The sequence below is a fragment of the Peromyscus maniculatus genome, chromosome 2, assembly GCF_049852395.1.
Source record: "Peromyscus maniculatus bairdii isolate BWxNUB_F1_BW_parent chromosome 2, HU_Pman_BW_mat_3.1, whole genome shotgun sequence".
Lineage (NCBI taxonomy): Eukaryota > Metazoa > Chordata > Mammalia > Rodentia > Cricetidae > Peromyscus > Peromyscus maniculatus.
The window spans coordinates 158160525-158182618 of NC_134853.1; the positions used below are offsets into that span (position 1 = coordinate 158160525).

Here is a 22094-nt window from a genome sequence, read left to right on the forward strand (position 1 = left end):
GGACATGTACTGCTGTGCCAGGCTTTCCGTGGGTATTGGGATCTTTATCCAAGTCCTTATGCTTGCATGGCCAGTGTTTTCCCTACTGCGCTATCTCCCACTCTGTAGGTGTGGCTCTGGGTTCTCACAAATGTATAACATCATATTTTACTGTTATCATAGCAAACAGATAGTCACTGCCCCAGAGACCGTCCCATCACCTCTGCTGCTCCTTTTATCTTGAACTCCCTTCATTAACCATTGGACTTCTTACTGTCCCTAGTGTTAGCTTTTCAGAACGTTGTGTCATCAGTATTATATAGGATGTGCCCTTTTCACATTGGCTTCTCTGACTTAACAGTGGCCATTAAAGTTCCTCATGGCCTTTCTGTCTTTGTAGCTAATTCAATGGAGATAGATAGAGGTAGATAGATTTTGGGGATTAAGCCAGTGGCCTTACTCATGCTAGGCCCAATTGTTATACTTCTGAGTTTATATATAGACTCTTTAATTTTTATTTTGAGACATGGTAGCCAAGTTGCCCATGCTGACCTTGATCTCAGTCTGTAGCCTAGACATGACTTGAGCTTGTGGTCTTCCTGCCTCAGACTCCTGAATGTTGTGTTTATAAGTGTGTATTGCCATGCCTGGCTCTGTCTGTCTTGAAGGACGTCTTGCTTGCTTCCACTTGTTGGCAGTCACAAATAGTACTTCATTAAATGTTCATCTGCAGGTTCTTGTGGATGTGAGTTTTTTCTCATTTGGGTGAGTAGCTCGGAGTGTGGCTGCTGGGTCATGTGGCAGGACTGCATTTACACTTACCCTTTGGAGTTATTTGAGAAATCCAATTATGGAATTGTTTGCAGCTAGGGTGTTCTATCTTTGTATCTTGGATTTGAGGCAGGTCCCCAAGACTGGAATCTATGCCTGTTCTTTTTCAGGTGTGAGTGTAGCCACCTGCATGGCCATTCTTCATGTGGGTAGTGCCCAGCAAGTGCGGACAGGGTCCACAAGCTCCAAAGAAGATGACTATGAAAGTGATGCAGCCACTATTGTTCAGAAATGTGTAAGTCAAGTGTCTGGTGACATGGAAACCTTGACTGGTAAAAATGTGGGCATGTGGCTAGTTCTACTTTTTTTTTTTGATGGAGAAAAGGCTTGGGGCATCTACAGTCTCCACACCCCTTCCCTGGACAGTGACTCTAGGAGGGATTCAGCTAAGGTATTCTGCACATTTGCTTTTAGAGATGCTCCCCTTCCTTGTACTGGTCCTGTGGAAAACACAGTAGGTTTGTGGCAACCATAAGCCTTAGGAAGGACTGACATTTACTCAGTAAACTGGTTGGGGCTTACTGGGTGCTGATGTACTTTCTTTTTTTTTTTTTTTTTTTGGTTTTTTTCAAGACAGGGTTTCTCTGTGTAGCTTTGCGCCTTTCCTGGAGCTCACTTGGTAGCCCAGGCTGGCCTCGAACTCACAGAGATCCGCCTGCCTCTGCCTCCCGAGTGCTGGGATTAAAGGCGTGCGCCACCACGCCCGGCGCTGATGTACTTTCAAGCAGGATGTAGCAAACAAGATTTTGCAGTAAGTGCATAGAAAGAATTAGTTGGGATGGGAAGCTGGCTGATGCAGGACTGGGGATATGGGAACAGCTAAGAAGGTGTCACATACTGAGAGATACAGGCAGTGCCCTACTGATGACAGTCGGTTATTGAGTGACCTGATGACAGTTACACTTCTTCCAGTAAACTGGCTCAGGTAGTAGGGTTTAGATTTGTGATGACGACCTGACCTGCTCAGACTGTATGTCCGTTTGTTCCTGGGCAGCTTGAGATCTACGACATGATTGGACAGGCGATCAGCAGCTCCCGCCGTGCTGGTGGTGAGGTAAGAGGCCTCTGGGCTGCAGTTACCTTCTGTCGGGTGTGAATTTCCACGCTGATGTTTGGTTTTGTCCTTTTTCACCAGCACTTCCAGAACTTCCAGCTGCTGGGTGCATGGTGTCTACTGAATAGCCTCTTCCTCATACTGAATCTCAGTCCCACAGCTCTGGCTGACAAGGGGAAAGAGAAGGACCCGTTGGCTGCCCTCCGAGTCAGAGACATCCTTTCTCGTACGAAAGAGGGAGTAGGCTCTCCCAAACTGGGACCTGGCAAAGGGTATGTGTCTGCCTCTGACCTCCACTTCTGGATGCTGTGCCGTGTTGTTCTGGTTCACTGGGGTGATGAGCTGCTGACCTCACATCAGAGCTTGTTTATTTGCTTTAGTTCTGTAGATTGTAGCCAGGGTCTGTGCATGCTGAACACACTCTGTACCAAGGATTCAAGCCAGCCTCTCGCTCCAGCATCTGGATAGGTCATGGTTGGTTTTGATCTCATTTCCTCATTGAGAGGCGGAAAGAGTGTCTGACGTGTTGTTCAGAGTTTTCAACAAGTTCAGATCAAAAGATGAGATGTGTGTTGGGTAGTGGTGGCACACGCCTTTAATCCCAGCACTCGAGAGGCAGAGGCAGGCTGACTTCTATGAGTTTGAGGCCAATCTGCTCTACAGACTGAGTTTCAGGCCAGCCAGGGCTACATAGGACCTTGTCTAGAAAGAAAAAAAAAGATGAGTGGCGCTTGCTGGGAAGGAGATGATAGTGAATGTAATGTGTTGCTCAAGGCGGTTCCTTAAATTTGTCTGAGTTTGGGTGTTTGTGCCAAAGGGGTACAGGTGGAGGTCAGGGACAAACTATAGAAGTTAGCTCTCTCCCTCCACCATGTAGGTCCTAGAGGTCAAACTGGGGTCATTGGGCTTGGTGGCAGGTGCCTTTACCTAATGATGAGGCATTGCTAGATTTTATTTATTCTTTTCATTCCTCTTATGTGCTTAGTTTTAATTATTACTTTTAAGATTTATTTTATATATGTGAGTGTTTTGCCTGTATACATATATGTATACCACACTCATGCTTAGTAACCACAGAAGTCAAAAGAAGGCATCAGATCCTCTAGAACTGGAATTATGGATGGTTGTGATTCACCATGTGGGTGCTCGGATTCAAACCTAGATCTTCTGCAAAAGCAACAAGTGCTCTTAATTGCTGAGCCATCTCTTTATTTGTATGGGTGTTTTGAGCATATATATATGTATATATATATACATACATACATACATACATACATATGACTTCTGACAATCCATAATGGACTTGCTGGTACCGCTGTTTGCTATTTCTCCACTTCAAATAGATCCAAATAGATATATATGTATGTGTATGTGTGTATATATATATACCACATACATGCCTGGAGCCCAGAAGAGGGCTTCAGATCCTCGATCTGGAGTCATAGATGTTACGTTATATGGGTACTGGGGTCCCATCAAACCTGGGTCCTCTGTAAGAGTAGCCAGAGCTCTTAATTACTGAGCCACCTCTCCTGTCCCTCTTTCTCTCTCTTTTTTTTTTTTTTGAGACAGGGTCTCTAATAGCCCAGCTGGCCTCGCACTTGCTGTGTAGCTGATGGCCCCAAGCTCCTGGTCCTTCTGCATACTCTCCCAAGTACTTGGCTTTATATGAATCTTCCATCACACCCATTTTGGATTTTGAAGTGGAGAAATAGCAAACAGCGGTACCAGCAAGTCCATTATGGATTGTCAGAAGTCTTATGAAGAAAGAGGCCAGGGCAAGTGGTTAGCAGGAGTTGTGTTGTTTTTAGATAGGAATTGTTGAGGATGAGTTGGAAATAGGATGAATGTTATCATCAGCAGACTCTGTGCTGTAGCATAAATCTTAAAAGGTCTTATTAATAAAAACAAACCCAGAGGCAGGTATTGGGGTGAACACTGAAAGATCAGAGAGTCAGAACCAGCCACAGCTAACCTCGCCTCACCAATTCCTCAGCTGATCTCGTTTCCTCAAACTGGAAGCCTCTGTGTGCTCATCCAAATAGATCTCAGCTGAACTGCTGCTCAAAAGCCTAAAAGCTTAACAGACTCTAGTTCCTGGTTTTCACGCCTTATATACCTTTCTGCTTCCTGCCATCACTTTCTGGGATTAAAGGCGTGTGTCACCATGCCTGGCTGTTTCCGGTGTGGCTTTGAACTCAGAGATCTGGATGGATCTCTGCCTTCGGAATGCTAGGATTAAAGTTGTGTGTGCCACCATTTTCTGGCCTCTATGTCTACCTATGGCTGTTCTGTTCTCTGACCCCAGATAAGTTTATTAAGGTGCACAGTATTTTGGGGAACACAATACCACCACATTGTGCCATCAAAAGTGTTTGGTCTGGAGCTAGGGAGCTAATTCAGCTGGTACTGGGCTTGTTGTGCAGTCATGAGGACTCTTGTAACCCCAGCACTGGAGGGGCAGAGACAGGCAGATCCCTGTGGCTTGCTAGTGTTGTCCTGAGGAACAGCATCCAAGGTTGACCTTTGGCCTTCATGCACATAGGTGTGCTTGCACCCGTTTTGCATGAGCACCTGGGTTGTATAGTGTATTGAGCTAGGGAATACTGTGTTAGAAGCAGATTGGGCTGGAGAAAGAGAGAGGAATAGGATTTTTCTCTTGTTTGTGGTGAGTTTAGCTGATGGCTAGCACTTTGTTTATGAGATGTTGAGTCCACAACTGGGTATGTGAACCTGGGATTGAAGAGATTAAATGCTAGGTTTCCGTGTGTCCTCTGCTTGCACTGTGGTTCTCTGGTGCTGCGTAGAGTTTAAAAAACAATTCTCAAGAGGTAAGTAGAAACTCAAGCAGACATGCCAGCTTGTATCTGGAGAGTACTACTACGTCGAGGCAGTTGACTTGGCTGAGGCTACTAAGGCAGGCTTCCCTGACTGTGAAGTGGGTGTTGAGATGGCAGGCACTCAGCAGTGGGCTGCTAGGGAGATAAGAAACTCCCATAACAATAAGTAGCTTATGTTCCTAGGAAGGCTTTTACCTGCTGATCCATCTCCCTGCCCAAAGTTGGTACTTTCAATTTTCTCAAAAAATCATTCCCTTAAAAAAATTCTTCAGGTGGCTCTCCAAATTTGAGGCCAGCCTGGTCTACAGAGTGAGTTCCAGGACAGCCAGAGCTACACAGAGAAACCCTGTCTCAGGGGGAAAAGTTATTTTAGAAAAGTTAATAGAGAGAGTTAGAGAGAATGAGAATGTGGTAGGAGTGGTGTATACATGTGTGATGTGTGTTAAAAGTGGTGTGTGCATGTGCAGTGGTATACCTGTGGGAGTCAGAGAACAACTTAAGGGAGTAGATTCTCTATGGGTCCTGGGCATAGCACTCAGGCTGTCAGTCTTGTTAGTAAGCACCTTTACCTTCTGATCCGTCTTGCGAACCCTCAAATTAATTCTTTAAAAATTTAACTATCCAGCCACAATAAACACACACACACACACACACACACACACACACACACACACACACACACACACCAAAAAAAAAAAAACAAAAAAAAACACACCAAAACATGGTTAGTCTGGCAGTGGTGGCACATGCCTTTAATCCCAGCACTTTGGTAGTAGAGGCAGAAGGATCTCAGTGAGTTTGAGGCCAGCCTGGCTACAGAGCAAGGACAGCCAAGGCTACATAATAAAATACTGTATCTAGAAAAAAAAAATTAACCATCATTTAAATACTAGCATTTTTGATCCAGTAGTTTTGAACTGATGTGAAATAGTTTTATTTGGAAGCAGTTCTTACTCTGAAGCATTTAGATCCTGTGACAGTCAATACTTGGGCTTTGATAATGAGCTGCAGGGGGATTTTCTTTTTAATTAATTTTTTTTTTCATTTATTTTACATACTAACCAGTTTCCCCTCTCCTGCCTTCTCATTCCCTCCTCCCACCTCCCATCTATCTCCCCATCTACTATCTCCTTCGTTCAGAAAGGGTAAGGCCTCCCATGGGAGTCAACAAAGCATGTCATATCAACTTGAGGCAGGACCAACCTCTCTCCCTGCATCAAGGCTGGTCGAGGCATCCCAGCATGGGGAATAGGTTCCAAAAAACCAGTTCATGCACCAGGGATAGGTTCTGATCCTACTGCTAGGGGCCCCACAAACAGACCAAGTTACACAACTGTCACCCACATGCAGAGGGCCTAGGTTGGTCCCATGCTAGGGTGATTTTTTTGTTTATAGTATTCCCCGCTTGGTGGAAAAGTTGTAGATCCTTAAAGGGGTCTAGGATGCCAGAATGGCAAGATAATGGCCATTTCTGAGGTTGTGCTTCATTGCTTATGATCTTTTTTTGTTTGTTTGTTTGTTTTTCGAGACAGGGTTTCTCTGTGTAGCTTTGCGCCTTTCCTGGAACTTGCTTTGGAGACCAGGCTGGCCTCGAACTCACAGAGATCCGCCTGGCTCTGCCTCCCGAGTGCTGGGATTAAAGGCGTGCGCCACCACCATTGCTTATGATCTTAAGGTCTGTGTTTCTGTTTTCATTTGTGTAGGCATCAGGGATTTGGGGTGCTCTCGGTGATCCTGGCAAACCATGCCATCAAGCTGCTGACGTCTCTGTTTCAAGACCTGCAGGTGGAGGCGCTCCACAATGTGAGGAGGCTGTTCTTTGGAATCTGCAGATCAGTTTGGGGTTCACTTGAGATTTTAGCTGGAGCTGTCAGTGAGGGTTCTTTCTTACCAGCGTAATATAACTAGTGCGCCTCTGGTTTTGTTATTTTCAGGGCTGGGAGACAGATGGTCCCCCTGCAGTCCTGAGTATTATGGCCCAGAGCACCTCCACACAAAGGATTCAACGGCTGATTGACTCTGTCCCTCTGACAAACCTGCTCTTGACTTTACTTTCAACTTCATACAGAAAGGTGGGTAGGAGCCAAGCCATTCATAAATTGGAGTAAGGTTGACAGGGGCATGGTTTTTATAAATGCAGACTGTGGTAATAGTTTTGGAAAAGAACCTACCCTAGAACCCCTCTCTCCTTCCTTCCTGCCTCCCTTTCTTAAGGTCTCTCTGTTGTCTGAGCTGGGCTTCCTGCACTCAAGTGAGCCTCTTGTTTCAGCATCCTTGGATTAAAGGCACATGCTGTCACTGTACCCAGCTTGACAAAAGGAATAGTTCTTGGAACGTTGGAAGCAGTTATTGATTGCCAGTATTAGATATATGCTGACTTGTGGTGACAGGTCTGAAGCAGAAGCATGGTGGACACTCCAGGAATGTTCCTTTACATTCCTTGGCCATGTCTCTGGTTGTGAGTGCTTATGCAAGATAAGGCAGTGAGAGTCCTGCGTGGGGGAGCATTTGGAGAAACCTGATTTGAAAAGCAACTGAGACATAGAGACACTTGGAGGTCGTCAAGGAGATGAAATGGCCCAGCTCCGTTTTTGGATTCATCTGTTCTGCAACCTTGTGGTTTCCCTAGGCATGTGTCCTGCAGCGGCAGAGGAAGGGTTCCATGAGCAGTGATGCCAGCGCCTCCACCGACTCCAACACGTACTATGAGGATGACTTCAGCAGCACAGAGGAGGACAGCAGCCAAGGTAGCCAGAGATAGCTCTCTAGTTCCTTGTGCTTCTCTGTCTCCTCTTCCTGGTTGCCTCTGCATTTATGTGTTCTCAGATAATGTGCTGTTTAAGAGTAGCTTGAAGGGCAGGGAGTGCTGGGAAAATGTTTGCCTAGAGTGTGTGATGCCCTGGGTTGGATTGGCAGTCCAGTAAACCAGGTGTGGTGCACACACCTGTGTAGCACACACCTGTTATCCCAGCACTAGGGAGACAGGAAGAGGGTTAGATGTTCAAGGTCATTATTGACTACTTTAGGGAATTAGAGGCCAGCCTAGGCTACATGAGACCTTTTTAAAAATAGTAAGTTGAGTGTAGAATACTAAATGATAAATACTGTTTTCAACCAAGCCCATGTAGCTTTTCATTTCTGCCAGAATCAAAATACATCTCAGTTGCTCATGTTTCCTCCTTTGTTGACACATGCTGGGACTTCTGCCCTCCCTGTACAGGTCAAAAGGCCATGTGGCAGGGGTTTGGTTTTACCATGGATTTTTAGCTTAGGGATAATAGGGCAGAGCTGAAGACTTATGTAGAGGAGATAATTCTCAGGTTTCTTTTCATGGTCAAGTTTGTGGGACAGTGTGAAACACCAAAGGGTATGATTCTTAGCATCTTGGGTGTGCAACTGCTGAGACTAGTTTGCTTTTGTAAATGTTTGGCTTCTTTCCAGACAGGCAGATAAGAGGAAATGGTTTCTCTTCTTTTGGTGGACTCATTAAAAAAAAAAAGAAGAAGAAATGAGTTTTACGGCACTATAACTTATGTACAATTAAATGGAAGCACTTTATGTATCCATTTAGTTGTCTTGGCAGGTTGACAGGATCAATCCCCATCCTCTGCATCAGTATGCCCTGTGGTCTTTTGACTTGAACACTTTTAGAGAACAGGTTCACACACACAGAGATGGTTATTTTTGTGACTTTCTCTTTTTGTTCAGATGATGACAGCGAGCCTATTTTGGGGCAGTGGTTTGAGGAGACCATCTCTCCCAGTAAAGAGAAAGCTGCACCTCCACCTCCTCCACCACCTCCTCCCCTGGAGAGCTCTCCTCGGGTTAAAAGCCCCAGTAAACAGGCCTCTGGTGAGAAGGGCAACATCTTGGCCAGTCGCAAAGATCCTGAGTTGGTAAGAGGGATTTCTGAAGTTCTGGCGGTGGGAGGAGGGCGATTTCTTCAGTCAGATGGCTGAGTTGAAGAGTAGACCATCTGAGCTAAAGCAGTTCTAAGCTGGATAACTGGATCTGCCTCTGTGTAGGACTTCCAGGGAGTAATTATGCGTGATTGAATAGCTTGCTTCCAATGCTGATGGTTATTAGCCCAGTCTTTAAGTTTAGATAGAAGTTGATTTGAAGCTTGCTTTTTCCCTCTTGATGGTTCTGGGCCAGAATCTGAATGTCTCCTTGTTGGGGAGTGATTGCACCTGCCCCAAACGGCTTTGTGAAAGTGTTTTCAAAGCCCGTAGCATAGGTTTGCCACATCATAAATGCTTACTTATTGATTCAACCAATATTTATTGATTACCTTTTGTGTTTCAGCCCCTAGTCTAATAATTTATCAGTAAATGAGTCATGTACAATTCTTTCACGTAGCCTTATATTTATAGTTTCCTATTTAAAGGTTATGGGCATAAAACATATAATCATTTAATAATTAGTTTTTTACAATAATGGCAAATCAGTTAAATAATAGAGAAAGGTGAGGATGTATGTATGTGTAATAATCATTGATGTAGGAGTCAGTCTCCAGTATGTTACTAGTTATGTCTTGAGCTGGATAGAGTGGGCTCTGGAGGAACAGGGGGGAAAAAAAAATGAGTGGGTGAGCTCGGAGGTCCTGCCTCATGTTTTTTTGAGGTCTACACCAAGTGGCTACCATTCTGTGCAGCTGATTCTCATTATGGATGTAGTCCTGCTGTAAGAATTAGGTGATAGCCTTCAGTTTTGGCATGGAGGTTTCTGGGCTTGTATAATATACTAGCTTGAATTTAGGGTTGGTAGAAGTTCATACCCCATGACCCTGATCTGAGTTGTTTTCTGTTCCTTTTAGTTCTTAGGTCTGGCTTCCAACATCCTGAACTTTATCACATCTTCCATGCTGAACTCTCGGAACAATTTCATCCGGAACTATCTGAGTGTGTCTCTTTCAGAGCACCATATGGCTACCCTGGCCAGCATCATTAAGGAGGTGGACAAAGATGGACTCAAGGGTCAGTGGAGAGGCTGGGTGTTGTTGCAGGGCACTTATGGCTCCAAGTTCCTGAGTAACTGTATTCCTCTGTCCTAAGGGTCATCAGATGAGGACTTCGCTGCTGCTCTCTATCACTTCAACCACTCCCTGGTAACTTCCGACCTACAGTCCCCGAACCTGCAGGTTGGTGTGTACTGTGGCTGCCTAGGCAGGAGCGCATTACACTTTCCCTGGGATGTGGTGGCTCTCATCATTGAAGGATGCTTTGTTCTTGCTCTCTGTGGGGAGAGTTTTGCTTGGGTGTTCTGTGTGTCCCTGTGCAGTGATTGGGATCATTGAATGAAAAAGATGTCCTTTTCCCCAAGTCATGAACTTTAAAGAAAGGAAGAAAATAGCTAAACAAGCTCCCAGTGCTTCTCATAGTAGACCAGTAGACGGAACTCACCAAAAGCAATTTACAAAATAAGAGTGACACATGTTCACCAGTCTGACGGGGGAAGTTAAAGGCACTTTAAAAGTGGCCATCAGGTCACAGCAGACATGCTTGCTTTCCCTTACAAACCTATCACCAAAACTGATTCTAGGACCTTGACTGAACATGTAACTGCAGGATTCCCTCCCTCCTGAGACAGGTGGTGGTTTGAATCCTAAGTCTCACATGTACCTATACTCCTCAAATTAAACCACTTTTAGCTTACATTGAATGGCATTATGTGCTTTACTTTTTACATAGTATTCATCACATGATGTCTGTTGCCAAGATTCGTCTGTAGTGTTTCTGTAGTCCTTACTGCACTGCTGTGTGATACCTATTGTGCTTGGCTGTATAGCTTGATTCATCTTCTCTGTTTCCACTGAGGTACATTTGAAAGGTGTCCAGGCTTACTTATTGCATTCCAGATGTTGCTGTGGTCTTTCTTACTCGTGTCCCCTGGTATGTGTGGAGGAGTGGGTCTCCTGGTGCTGTCACTTGGAGTAGAATTGTCAGGTTATACAGTGTGAGTGTCGGCACATCAGGCCACACTGCTGCACGGTGACTCTGGTTTTCATCCCCACCAGCAAGGGGTCAGATCATGTGGATTCATATTTGGCAATATCATAGTTTGATAATAATTTGGTTGTTTTTTATTAAGACTTAAGTTGTTTTAGTTTTATTAAGACTTCTCTAGCTCTGGCTGACTTGGGACTCTAGCCTAACCTGACTGTAAACTCTTGGCGGTCCTCCTGTATTAGCCTAGAATTCCAGGCATGGGTCATTGCATCCAGTAGGTTTTTTTTTTTTTTTTTTTTTTTTTTTTTTTCCCCCATGGGCAAAGTTAGTCTTTCCTAATCTTTAATGTACACAGGGATTCCTGAGGCGATGGTTTAAAATGCGGATTCTGGGTCAGGGGTGCAGCTCAGTGGTACAGCACATGCCTCCTATTCATGCAGGGCCCTGGCTTTGATTCCAGCACCACAGACAAAGGGATGATTTCTTCTGGATACCTGTCTCTCAGTGCCATTTAGTCAAGTGGATCGCCAAGTTTGGCCTGAAACTATTTAGAAAGTTTTTCTGTTACTGTTAATTATTTCAGTGCCTGATGCTCAGAAGGCTGAGACAAGAGGATTGCAAATTCAAGGCTATCCTTGGCAACACAATGAGACTTTCATCTACAAAAATTCAAACAAAAACAATCACTTCAGCAGATAGCACTATTTTAGAGGCTTGTCAGTTTCTTCCAAAGGGATACAATGTAGGAAGCTATTGGAAGAAGTGAAATTCTTAGAATCCCAAACTGTTGGAGAGAATCCTTGAAGTTTTCTTTTGTTGTTTAAAAAGATGGTTGTGAAATGTATTAATACCTGCCTATTATTAAGGGAAATTTATTTTGGCAGGAAGGCAATAGAAGTTGTTCAGTGTTTGGCCTCTGCGGCAGCTTCCCACCCTGTCTGAAGCTGGTCCTGCCCAGTGCTCAGCTCCTTCCCCCAGTCTGTTTATTTAGGGAAGCTTCAAAGTTCATAGTCTTGTTCTGCCTAAACTCATCCAGAGAACAGAGATGAAATGCTTTTCTCTGGACTGGAGTCCCTAGGCCTCTTGTTCTGATGTTGCCCTCAGCATTTGAGAGGGAACTGCCAACTTGCACAAACTCCGGACAGAGAATTCCCAACCTCTTTTCATCTGTGCCTGTTTGGGGGCTGTAAGTTCACTGGGAAAGTGTATGCATTGCTGATAGTGCAGTGCTTGGCCTGGAGTAACTGCCTGGTGCTGGAAACAGCCCTTAAGGAGTTGAATTATCAACAGTATTGAAGAATAGAATTTAGTTAGTCAGACTTAGAAATTTCTTCTAGTTACTGGGCGGTGGCCGCTTTTAATCCCAGTACTCAGGAGGCAGAGGCGGGCAGATCTCTGTGAGTTGAAGCCTAGCTTGATCTACAGAGTAATTTCTAGGATAGTCAGATAACACAGAGAAACCCTGTCTCAAAACCAAAACCAACCAACCAACCAAAAAAAAAAAAAAAAAAAAAAAAAGAAAGAAAGAAAGAAAAGAAAAGAAAAAGTCATTCTTCTAGCATGATTTGTGTCTTTAAAAGCCATATGGCAAATCAGGCATTTGTGTGGTGTTCCAATGGCACCTGCTTACTGTGTGTGTTTTGTTTTCACTTAGTTCCTAGGGAGGAATACTCAGCTGGGAGCAAGGACAGCTGTGGTTCTTCTTCCTTCCATGAAGGGGGAGGGGACAGAAACCAGTAAGCAGGGTCGGATGGCTTCTGAGACTTCTGAGACAGCTCTCGGGGAGACAGTTCAAGTGTTACAGCTCTAGTTTATTCCATAACAAGAGGGGCATATAAATGTAAGACTGGGGACAGTGGCTGAGGTATCTCCTACTTTGCATTAAACAACTCTCCTTGTCATCAAGTTCCTAATACAAGTCATAGTTACCTTTGGGCAGCAGGGGGAGCTCTAGCAGGGAACTGTGCCAAGGGTCACAGGAGAGAGAAATCAGGCGTCCAGGCTTAGGGACAGCTTTCAGATAAGGTCAGGCCTCCAGGCCTTAGAGACCTTCTCCAAATAAGGGCAGGTAGAGAGCAGGAAGTCTCACTGGGGAGGGAGTCCTCCATGTTGCTGAGCTCTGAGAGAGTTGCCAGGCCATGGTAGACTGTAACCTCTGACCAGCTTGGGTTCCCAACTGACAGCCCTGCTGAGTAACACATGTTGGCTTCTCACAGGCCTCATTTCTCTTCTTAACACTGTTTACCACTTGTCAGATACACAAGTTGTCAACCGCCTCTGTGTATTTGTACACAGAGTAATTGTCTGAGGTAACTAGCTGTAAATGAAGTCCACAGTCAGGTGTGCTGGCACATGCCTAATTCCAGCACTCAGGAGGTGAGTCTCTGTGAGTTCAGGGCCAGCCAGGGCTATACAGAGGGACGATGTCTGAAAAAACAGTCCATCTGCTGTGATGTCTGTTGAGTTTCCTTCTGAAGGTACCAGCTGCTCACTTGCCAGCCTTCTTGAAAACTGCCTTGATTGCAAGGTCTCCAAGCACTTGTCCTTTCCAAAGCTTGCTCTAGACGCTAAGTAAGCTACAGCTGTAATTGGGCTGCATCGTATTTTTCTCAATTGTTGGACAACATGATTTGTCTTCAGATTTCTTGTAGTCATACACTGCCAAGTTCTTTTGTTCATTATTCAGGAAAGGAGTGTTGATGAGTGCACATAACCTTGACTTGTGCTGTCTCTGTCCTCCAGAACACACTGCTACAGCAGCTGGGAGCCGCCCCTCTCTCTGAGGGCCCTTGGCCCCTGTACATTCACCCCCAAGGGCTCTCCGTGCTTTCCCGCCTCCTGCTTATCTGGCAACATAAAGCTGGAGCCCAAGGTGACCCTGACGTCCCAGAATGCTTGAAAGTGTGGGACAGGTAAGACCCTAACAGAAGGAAGGTCTGTGGATGATTGGAAACTATTTGCAGGAGTCTGGCTGTGAGAAGCTGCTGTCTGTGCTCAGGAGGGGTGGAAAGTGACAGGGGGTTTGGCGGATGTTCTGGTAAACAGTGTGGTCTGGGAAAAGACCCTTCCGGTAGCCATGGGAGATTTGGTTGCAATTGTCATTCAGAGCCTGGATTCCAAAGATGACTGAAGGAGAAAGGCCTAACTGCCCTGGCTTAGTGTGCTTTCTACAGGAGCCCATTTAGAGTGGCGTAGTATTGGTTTTGGATACATTTTAAAGAACTTGTTTCCTTGGGGGAAGCTCAGCTTAATCACCTAAATCCTCCTTAGATGGACCTGTTTTTTGCCATGTTTTGTTTACATGGTTAGGCTTCAAAGCAGTTTGTTTTCCTAAAAGGCTTTGCTATTCTATCCCCCAGCCCAGGATCAAATAGCTGTAATGTTGGATTTGCAAGATCATAGCCCTCTTCGTGGCAGAGTTTTGCGAGAAAGGCTTCTGGGAGCTTGGGATGAAGGAAGGACACCGTATTAAAATACAGATCTCGGGCTGGAGAGATGGCTCAGAGGTTAAGAGCACTGACTGCTCTTCCAGAGGTCCTGAGTTCAATTCCTAGCAACCACATGGTGGTTCACAACCATCTGTAATGAGATCTGGCCTGCAGTCATACATGCTGTATACATAATTAAAAAAAAAAAAAATACAGATCTGTTTCCTAAAAGCCAAAGAACATGCAGACAGTTGGCTATGCTCATTCCTTGTATAAAGGCTCTTCTGACAAGTTCTCAAATATTATAATAGTCCCTTCCCCACAGCCCCTCTGCCTCCCCTCCTCCTGCCTGGCTCTGAACTCTGTGGATATGTGTATGTGCGCACAGTCAATCACATGTGCCACACCATTCTTGTAGAGGTTAGAGGACAACTTGTGGAGTTAGTTCTCTTATATGAGACCTGGGGTTGGAACAAGATGTGGCAGTCTTGGTGGCAAGCGTCTTGACCCCTCTGGGACACATTGCTGGCCCATGTCTGGCTTTTTGGCTTCTCTGCATTGGCTTCTCTCTTCTTTAACTTGTTCTCCTTCCAGCACTGGGTGACATGCTCCCCTTTTCTCTGTGCCAGGTTTTTGTCTACAATGAAGCAGAACGCACTGCAGGGGGTGGTGCCCAGTGAGACAGAGGACCTGAATGTTGAGCACCTGCAGCTGCTGCTCCTCATCTTCCACAACTTCTCTGAGAAGGGCCGCCGGGCCATCTTCACCATGCTGGTGCAGAACATCCAGGAGCTGAGTGTTAACATGGACGTGCAGATGCGCTCCGTGCCGCTAACCCTGGCACGCCTCCTTTTGATCTTCGACTACCTACTTCATCAGTACTCCAAAGCCCCCATGTATCTGTTTGAGCAGGTGAAGACCCACACCATCTCCTTGCTCTCATTCTGAGAGCTCCATTCTTTAGCAGGCAGTAATGTTTTATTTGTGGCTATGAAGGCCTTATGGGTAAGGCTAGCTAAGTCTTTGGGATTAGACTTTCTGTTTACTTGATGGGTTTGTTGATTGATGGGTGGCCTCTCGTTCACTCACGAATGTTCTTTCTCATCCCCCTGCTTACTTGTATAGCCACAGTGCCCTCAGCTTTGGCCCCACGTGTGTTTAGTGCCTGAGGAAGGGTCCCACAGTAAATGCTAGAGTTGTAGCCTTTTGTGAAGACACAAAAGAGGATGAGAGGGTGGGTAAGAGGTGCTGTGCTCAACAGATTTTAAACTAATTCATGGAGCATCCTTCCCCATGATTCACTATCAAAAATGATTTTCAAAAAGAAATCAGAACAATCTTCAAAATTTCATTTTCATTTGATGCTAACAAGTTTTGGTATTACTAGATCCGTTGTCTCTGGTGTGAACAGCAGATGGCGACTGTATGTCCTTAACTCGAGTGTCTGTGTTTCCAAGGTGCAGCACAACCTGCTGAGCCCCCCTTTTGGGTGGGCAAGTGGACCCCAAGACAGCAGCAGCCGCCGCCGGGCCAACACTCCTCTGTATCACGGGTTCAAGGAAGTAGAAGAAAACTGGTCCAAACATTTTTCATCAGGTCAGAAAGAAGGTTGTCAGCAAGAGGGTGATGACTGCTGGTCCTTGTTGGTGGAGTTAAATCTATAGCTCAGTGACTCCTGGAGGAGCTTTGGTCCGGGCCTTAGTCTCCCCCTTGAGGATGGTCCATCACCTGCTGGTTCAGAAAAGTTGTAGAAATTGACTTTTACATGCTTCACAGTGTTAACAAGCTCATCATTTTCCAGATGCAGCCCCACAACCCAGGTTCTACTGTGTCCTGTCCCCAGAGGCCTCTGAGGAGGATTTGCACCGACTCGATTCCATGGTACTGGGATTTTGTTTTTTCTTTCTCTCTGTCCTTTTTTCTTTATTTTTTTCTTACTCTCCTTCTGAAATTTTCTTTTTCTTTTTTCTTTATTTTTTACTATTCTTCTGGAATTTTTTTCTTTTCTTTTTCTGCCTTTTTTCTTTATTTCTTCTCTTCTTCCTTTTAAAGAATTAGAATCTTTTCTTATGCTCTTAAGCTGGCTTTAAAAGCCTGAGGGAGGTCAAGCAGTCATTCTGTATCAGCTTCCTGAGTAGCTGGGGTTATAAGGTCTGCCCTGCCCTGCCCTGCTCTGCCCTGCATAAGATTTTAAAGCCTTTTTTACCTGTGGGTCAGATGCTCCCCCCACCCCCATGGAGCACTCTCCACTCCTCACACATTAGCATATGAGTGTCTAAAAGGAAAACATCAGACATTTAACAGAATGGTTGCCTCACTCTCTTCATTCCGCAGCTGTGTGCTTGTGTTAGTACACAAACTTAAGTGTGAGGCCCCAGAACTGGCACTCTGCTGTGAGGAAGAGTTGATGGAATGTTTTCACAGTCAGGAGACTAAGTGATGATGTAGGTCCAAGAGGAGAAAATGTTCCAGTATTCAAATGTCTTCTTTTTCCCTTCCTCTCCCTAAGACAGGGTCTCACTGTGCAGCCCACTGGAGATTCCCCTGCCTCATACCCCTGAGTGCTGGAATCAAAGGTGTGCAGTACTACCTCGACCTATATTGTTTTTGGTCTCTCTTGGTATTAGGCATGTGAAGTTCTTTTCTCCAAGCTCGTCAAGTACGATGAGCTTTACACCTCGCTGACAGGCCTGCTTGCAGCTGGTTCTCAGCTGGACACAGTCAGGAGGAAGGAAAATAAGAACGGGACAGCCTTGGTAAGACTGGACACTGGGAGGGGCTGGACGTGTGTGTGTGTGTGTGTGTGTGTGTGTGTGATCAGTCCTTTCAACCTCAAGTTCCCTTCTGGGCATGAGCTCTTTATTCAACATTGTTTTCAAAACGGACTGTTTCTGCAACATTTCTACGTAGTTGGAGTGCTTCTGTTGTTGTAATTTATGTTTTGGTTAATGTTGAGAGAAATGTGACTGGGGTTGGTGGCTGCCCAAGTGTCGACAGCATGTGGGTTTCTAGACACCTTTAAACAGGTCTGGGCCAGGCGGTGGTGGCGCACACCTTTAATCCCAGCACTTGGGAGGCAGGGCCAGGCGGATCTCTCTGAGTCTGAGGCCAACCTGGTCTACAAAGCGAGATCCAGGACAGGCACCAAAACTACATGGAGAAATCCTGTCTTGAAAAAGCCAACAAAAAACAAAAAAACAGGTCTGAACAGTTCCATGCTGTTTACTAAAGGGCTGGCTGCTGACTATGGTCCTGCCCAGCTCCCATCTTCCCCTTGGTTAGACGGTAAAGTACTAGGGAGCCAGAGCTGTCCGAGAGCATCCTTGTAGCTTCTCAGTGTGCAGAACAGAGCAGAGTGTCATAGTGTATCTGCCTGTTTGGCTTAGTGTTTGTGTGCTGAGATGCTCTGGGGGCGCTCAGTTCACACTAGGCACATGGTTCTGTGTGCTGAGATGCTCTGGGGACTCTCAGTTCACAATTTCACACCATGCGCTTGAAAGGCTATCTTTTGGAACAGTTATTACATTAGGGAGATCTTGAGCATGCCACATGCTTCCATTGCTCCGTTCACCTCCTCAGGAGGCCTGCGCCCTGCAATATTACTTCTTGATACTCTGGAGGATCTTAGGAATTTTGCCACCTTCAAAGACTTACATGAACCAGCTGGCCACGAACTTACCTGAGATGAGTGAATGTGACATCTTACACACTCTGCGATGGTCGTCCCGCCTCCGGATCAGCTCCTATGTCAACTGGATCAAGGTGCCACAGGGGAGGAAGCTCAGTGCTGTGAGGGAGCTTCATAGGCGACTTGCTTCCCACTATGGGGCTTTTAAAGTTAATGAAAGCTTTTAGATTTCTAGGTTATTTTCCTAAACACTCTTTCTTGCTGTCCAAATAGGATCATCTTATCAAACAGGGCATGAAGCCTGAGCATGCTGGCTCTCTCATAGAACTGACCTCCACCAAGTGTAGCTCAGTAAAGTACGATGTTGAAATTGTAGAGGAGTACTTTGCCCGACAGGTATGCTATCATTCTAATCCTAATGACAGAACTAGGCTCTGCCACAGCCTTTGGCCACAACTAATTAATATTCTGGGTGCTTTTAAAGATCTCGTCATTCTGCTCCATCGACTGCACCACCGTCCTGCAGCTTCATGAGATCCCTAGTCTGCAGTCCATCTACACCCTGGATGCTGCTATCTCAAAGGTCCAGGTCTCTCTGGATGAGCACTTTTCTAAGATGGCTGCGGAGACTGATCCTCACAAGTCATCTGAGATCACCAAGAACCTCCTTCCAGCTACGCTGCAACTCATTGACACCTACGCCTCGTTCACTAGGTACAGAGACGAGCACTCACTCGGAGAGGTCCCTGGGGTCTGAGCCTGCACCCTCCTTGTGTGTCAGCTTTGCTTTCCCCGTGGTGCAGAGTGTCAAGGGGTGGCCAAGAGGGCAAGTCCCAGGATGTTGAATTTTTATAGTTCCATCAAAGACTTGTAGCAATGTAGTTTCAGGGTAGAGAGGATAGGCGCTTTTCTGAGTGCCACTGTTCCAGTTCTCAGTGGGAATGAAGCCCTCCCAGGGCTTCCAGTCTGTGGTACCCAGATGTAGGAGCAGTTACTAACTCTGCTTTGAAACAGTCTCACTCTGGGTTACTCCCGAGCTTGTGACAGTCTTCCTCTCTCACTTCCTAGATGCTGGGCTTACGGGCCTGAGGCAAATATTCCTTATTGGGTTGGAGGGTGTTCCAAAACCTTTCTTTTTCTTCAGCATACCCTATAAACTACATGTCCTATAGAATTTGCTCAACAAATGATGTTTAAAAGGTTTAAAATTTATTTTCAGTATATACAGGTTGGAGATCACCCACAAATTGAGGCTTCTAGTTTTTCTTAAATTAGAACTGGGAGATTCTGTTCTCAGTACTGGGAGTGAAAAGGAGGAACAGCCAGGCATGGTGGCCCATGCCTGTAATCCTAGCACTTAGGAGGCCGAAGAAGGGCTGGTTGACTCAGCTACATGAGACCCCTGACTTCGCTTCTTCACCCCTGTAAAGTGATAGTGAGCAAGTGTGAGTGAGCTGGCAAAACTGTCCTCTACACAACAGTCGGGTTGAGTAGAGGAGTGGCTTCTCCTTGCAGCAGGTCAGCCTGGCCATCCTAAGTTCCTTGCCTGTCTGGTCCCTGGGATCTCATTGTCAGTCCCTGCTCTGTTCTGATTGTTTGCTGACAGGGACCTGGTGTAACTGAAGTCATCTTGTCTGTTAGTGTGAATGCCTTGCAGACTGAGGACTGTAGCTGGAGGCAATTATACTGAACAAACACAAGGCGTAACTAGTAACACATACCCTGCTGTGTGCCAGGCTCTGTTCTTGATGTTGATGTGATGCAGTGGCCAACTGCAAAGCACGGGCCTGCCCTCTGCAGAACCTAGGCTTTGCTCTGCCTGCTGGGCCAGGGCTTTCCAAAACTGAGCTCCTGGTGGGTTTTCCTTGGCAAGTAAGTTGGGAGATGTTAGGTAAATTAAAGCTGAACAGGTTTTGTTTTTGTTGCTGCTTTTATTTATTTATTTGTTTGGTTGGTTTGTTTTTCAAAACAGGGTTTCTTTGTTTTTGTTGCTGATTCATTCGTTCGTTCGTTAGTTCGTTCGTTCGTTCGTTCGTTCGTTCGTTCATTCATTCGTTCTTTTGTTTGGTTTTCCAAGACAGGGTTTCTCTGTGTAGCTCTGGTTGTCCTGGAACTCACTTATAGACCAGTCTAGCCTCAAACTCACAGAGACCTACCTGCCTCTGCCTCCCGAGTGCTGGAATTAAAAGTGTGCACCACCACCACCTGGCTTATTTTTAAAAATATATTCTCAGAGTGTATATATATGTGTGCATTTTTGTATGTATATATATATATATTGTTGGTCTTCAAGGATGGGGGAAGGAGGGTAGGAGTGTTCAGTGCCCTTCAGATTTGTTCTTCATGGACTCATGTTTTGGGAGCTTTTCTGAGGGTGGGCTATTCTTTGGGAAATACTTCCCCATGAAGGGACTGGTACTGTCACCTGTCCTTACGTAGATTGGGAACTGAGATGCTGGTTCCTGAGTGTCTCTGAGGTTCCTTTCTCCTGAGCGTGGTGTAGGACACGATTCCTCTAGCCTCTCCTGCTTTTCCCTTCAGAGCCTATTTGCTTCAGAACCTTAATGAAGAGGGATCCACCGAGAAGCCTTCCCAGGAGAAGCTGCACGGCTTTGCAGCGGTCTTGGCTATTGGCTCTAGCAGATGCAAGGCAAACACGCTGGGTAAGTGAGCATGCATGCTTCACTGGCCTTTCCCACTTGCTGGGCCGCCTTGAGTATCAGGCATTTCCCTAGGCGTATCTGGGTGGATCTTCCCAATAACTCCGTCAAGTGGAGTTCTTCAGTTTGCTCACTGAGGTTTAGGAGAAGTGGATTTGCCATGACTCCTACGCAAACAGTGAAGCCAGGATCTAAACCAAGACCAGCTCGTTCCTGAGGACAAGGCTGCTTTTACTGTGCTCCTCTGTGCTGTTCTTTGACTTGCTGAGCTTAGTACCAGGACCTGATGTCTGCATCAGGCCCACAATCTCTCTCCTGGTCTAGGAATGATCTGGCAAAAAATAGGGCAGAAAATCAGAGCTCTTGAGCAGGATTGGAGTTCAGTTCAGAAATTCCCTTTACAATTTACAACTGTGTGTCCCCAGTGTCACATTTAAATACTCTTAATTTTTGGAGTCTTACTTAGTACTGCTTCAATGAATGCTGTTCATGTGGATTCATGATCCCTGCCCTCAGGATTTGTCAGGGTGGGGAGTCAGGGTTCAAAGCAACACTTCCTCTGAGACTGGGGCTGGGGGCAGCAGATTTGGTGGTGATTGGAGCCTGACTTGCTGAGACGCTTCCCCTCTTTTGTTTTTAGTTGTCATCTTTACTGTGGAGATTAGAAAGTGACTGATTGGAAGGGAAAGCCTTACCATTGTGATTGTTAGCTGCTGAGTAATTAGCTGCTTCTTGGACATAGTACAGCTGCTGAAATAGCCATGCAAGCTGTCTTAGTAATGGCTCTGACAGTTGGGGCTGCTTGAAATACTGTCATTCTTTCTGTCTTGGGATGATTGCTCTGATTGCTTATCCTTACTGTTGCCTCCAGGTCCAACGCTGGTGCAGAATTTACCGTCATCAGTGCAGACTGTCTGTGAGTCCTGGAATAATATCAACACCAATGAGTTTCCCAACATCGGATCCTGGGTGAGTCCCTACGGGTTGCTATACTGAGCACTAAACCACTCTGTGTGTCCTTATTCTTTGGGCTTCAGTTGGCTACTGGGAGATGATCTCTTTCCTATAGCTGAATTAATAGTAGTATATTTGATTACCCAAGTGTTCTCATGTGGTCCCTTTGCCTAGCAGTCCGTGTTACCAGAATACAGACCACTGTATTTCTCTGAGCCATTGCTGTGCCACCTGTTAAATTCTGGTTAAGTATGGCGTGCTGTCATGTGTTGTGCTTCGTGACCTCTCAGTGTTGACTGTTCTCTTGTCTGTGTCAGGTGCTACTCTGCCATGAGTTGATGTAGGCAGAGTTTCTCTGTGTCTCGACAGCTCCCAAATAACCAGTCAGAGACTTCTTATTAATTATAAATGCTCTGCCAATAGCTCAGGCTTGTTACTAGCTAACTCTTACATTTTAAATTAACCCATATTTCTTATCTGCCCTCTGTCATGTGGCGGTACCTTCTTTCAACACAGTACATTCATCTTGCTTCCCTCTGCATCTGCTTGTGACTCCCAAGTCTGCCCTTCTTCCCAACATTCTCTCTGCCCCAAAAATCCTGCCTTGCTATCGACCAATCAGCTTTTTATTAACGATGAGAGTAATACATATCTACAGTGTACAAAGATTGTTCTACAGCAAGTTGATGCAGCACATCTTAGGCTTTCTAGGTTGTTGGTTGCTGTGACATTCTCCTTGTGTCTGTGCTGCTTAGACTACCTTTGCGGACAG

General features: G+C 45.7%; 1 protein-coding gene across 13 annotated transcripts in view; it reads left to right on the top strand.

The window, feature by feature from the left end:
• The window catches only part of Ubr4 (ubiquitin protein ligase E3 component n-recognin 4), a 116158-nt gene that overhangs the window by 15415 nt on the left and 78649 nt on the right, over positions 1-22094 (top strand). For all 13 annotated transcript variants that reach the window (XM_076565549.1, XM_076565540.1, XM_076565544.1 and 10 more), the window contains exons 9-27: positions 921-1045; positions 1805-1864; positions 1946-2136; positions 6408-6507; positions 6639-6776; positions 7334-7451; positions 8413-8600; positions 9521-9680; positions 9759-9844; positions 13395-13564; positions 14710-14992; positions 15538-15676; positions 15882-15961; positions 16708-16836; positions 17660-17842; positions 17982-18104; positions 18193-18422; positions 20250-20371; positions 21240-21337. In XM_076565549.1, the coding sequence (XP_076421664.1) occupies positions 921-1045; positions 1805-1864; positions 1946-2136; positions 6408-6507; positions 6639-6776; positions 7334-7451; positions 8413-8600; positions 9521-9680; positions 9759-9844; positions 13395-13564; positions 14710-14992; positions 15538-15676; positions 15882-15961; positions 16708-16836; positions 17660-17842; positions 17982-18104; positions 18193-18422; positions 20250-20371; positions 21240-21337 (2723 nt within the window). The remainder of the gene's footprint in view (positions 1-920; positions 1046-1804; positions 1865-1945; positions 2137-6407; positions 6508-6638; positions 6777-7333; positions 7452-8412; positions 8601-9520; positions 9681-9758; positions 9845-13394; positions 13565-14709; positions 14993-15537; positions 15677-15881; positions 15962-16707; positions 16837-17659; positions 17843-17981; positions 18105-18192; positions 18423-20249; positions 20372-21239; positions 21338-22094) is intronic.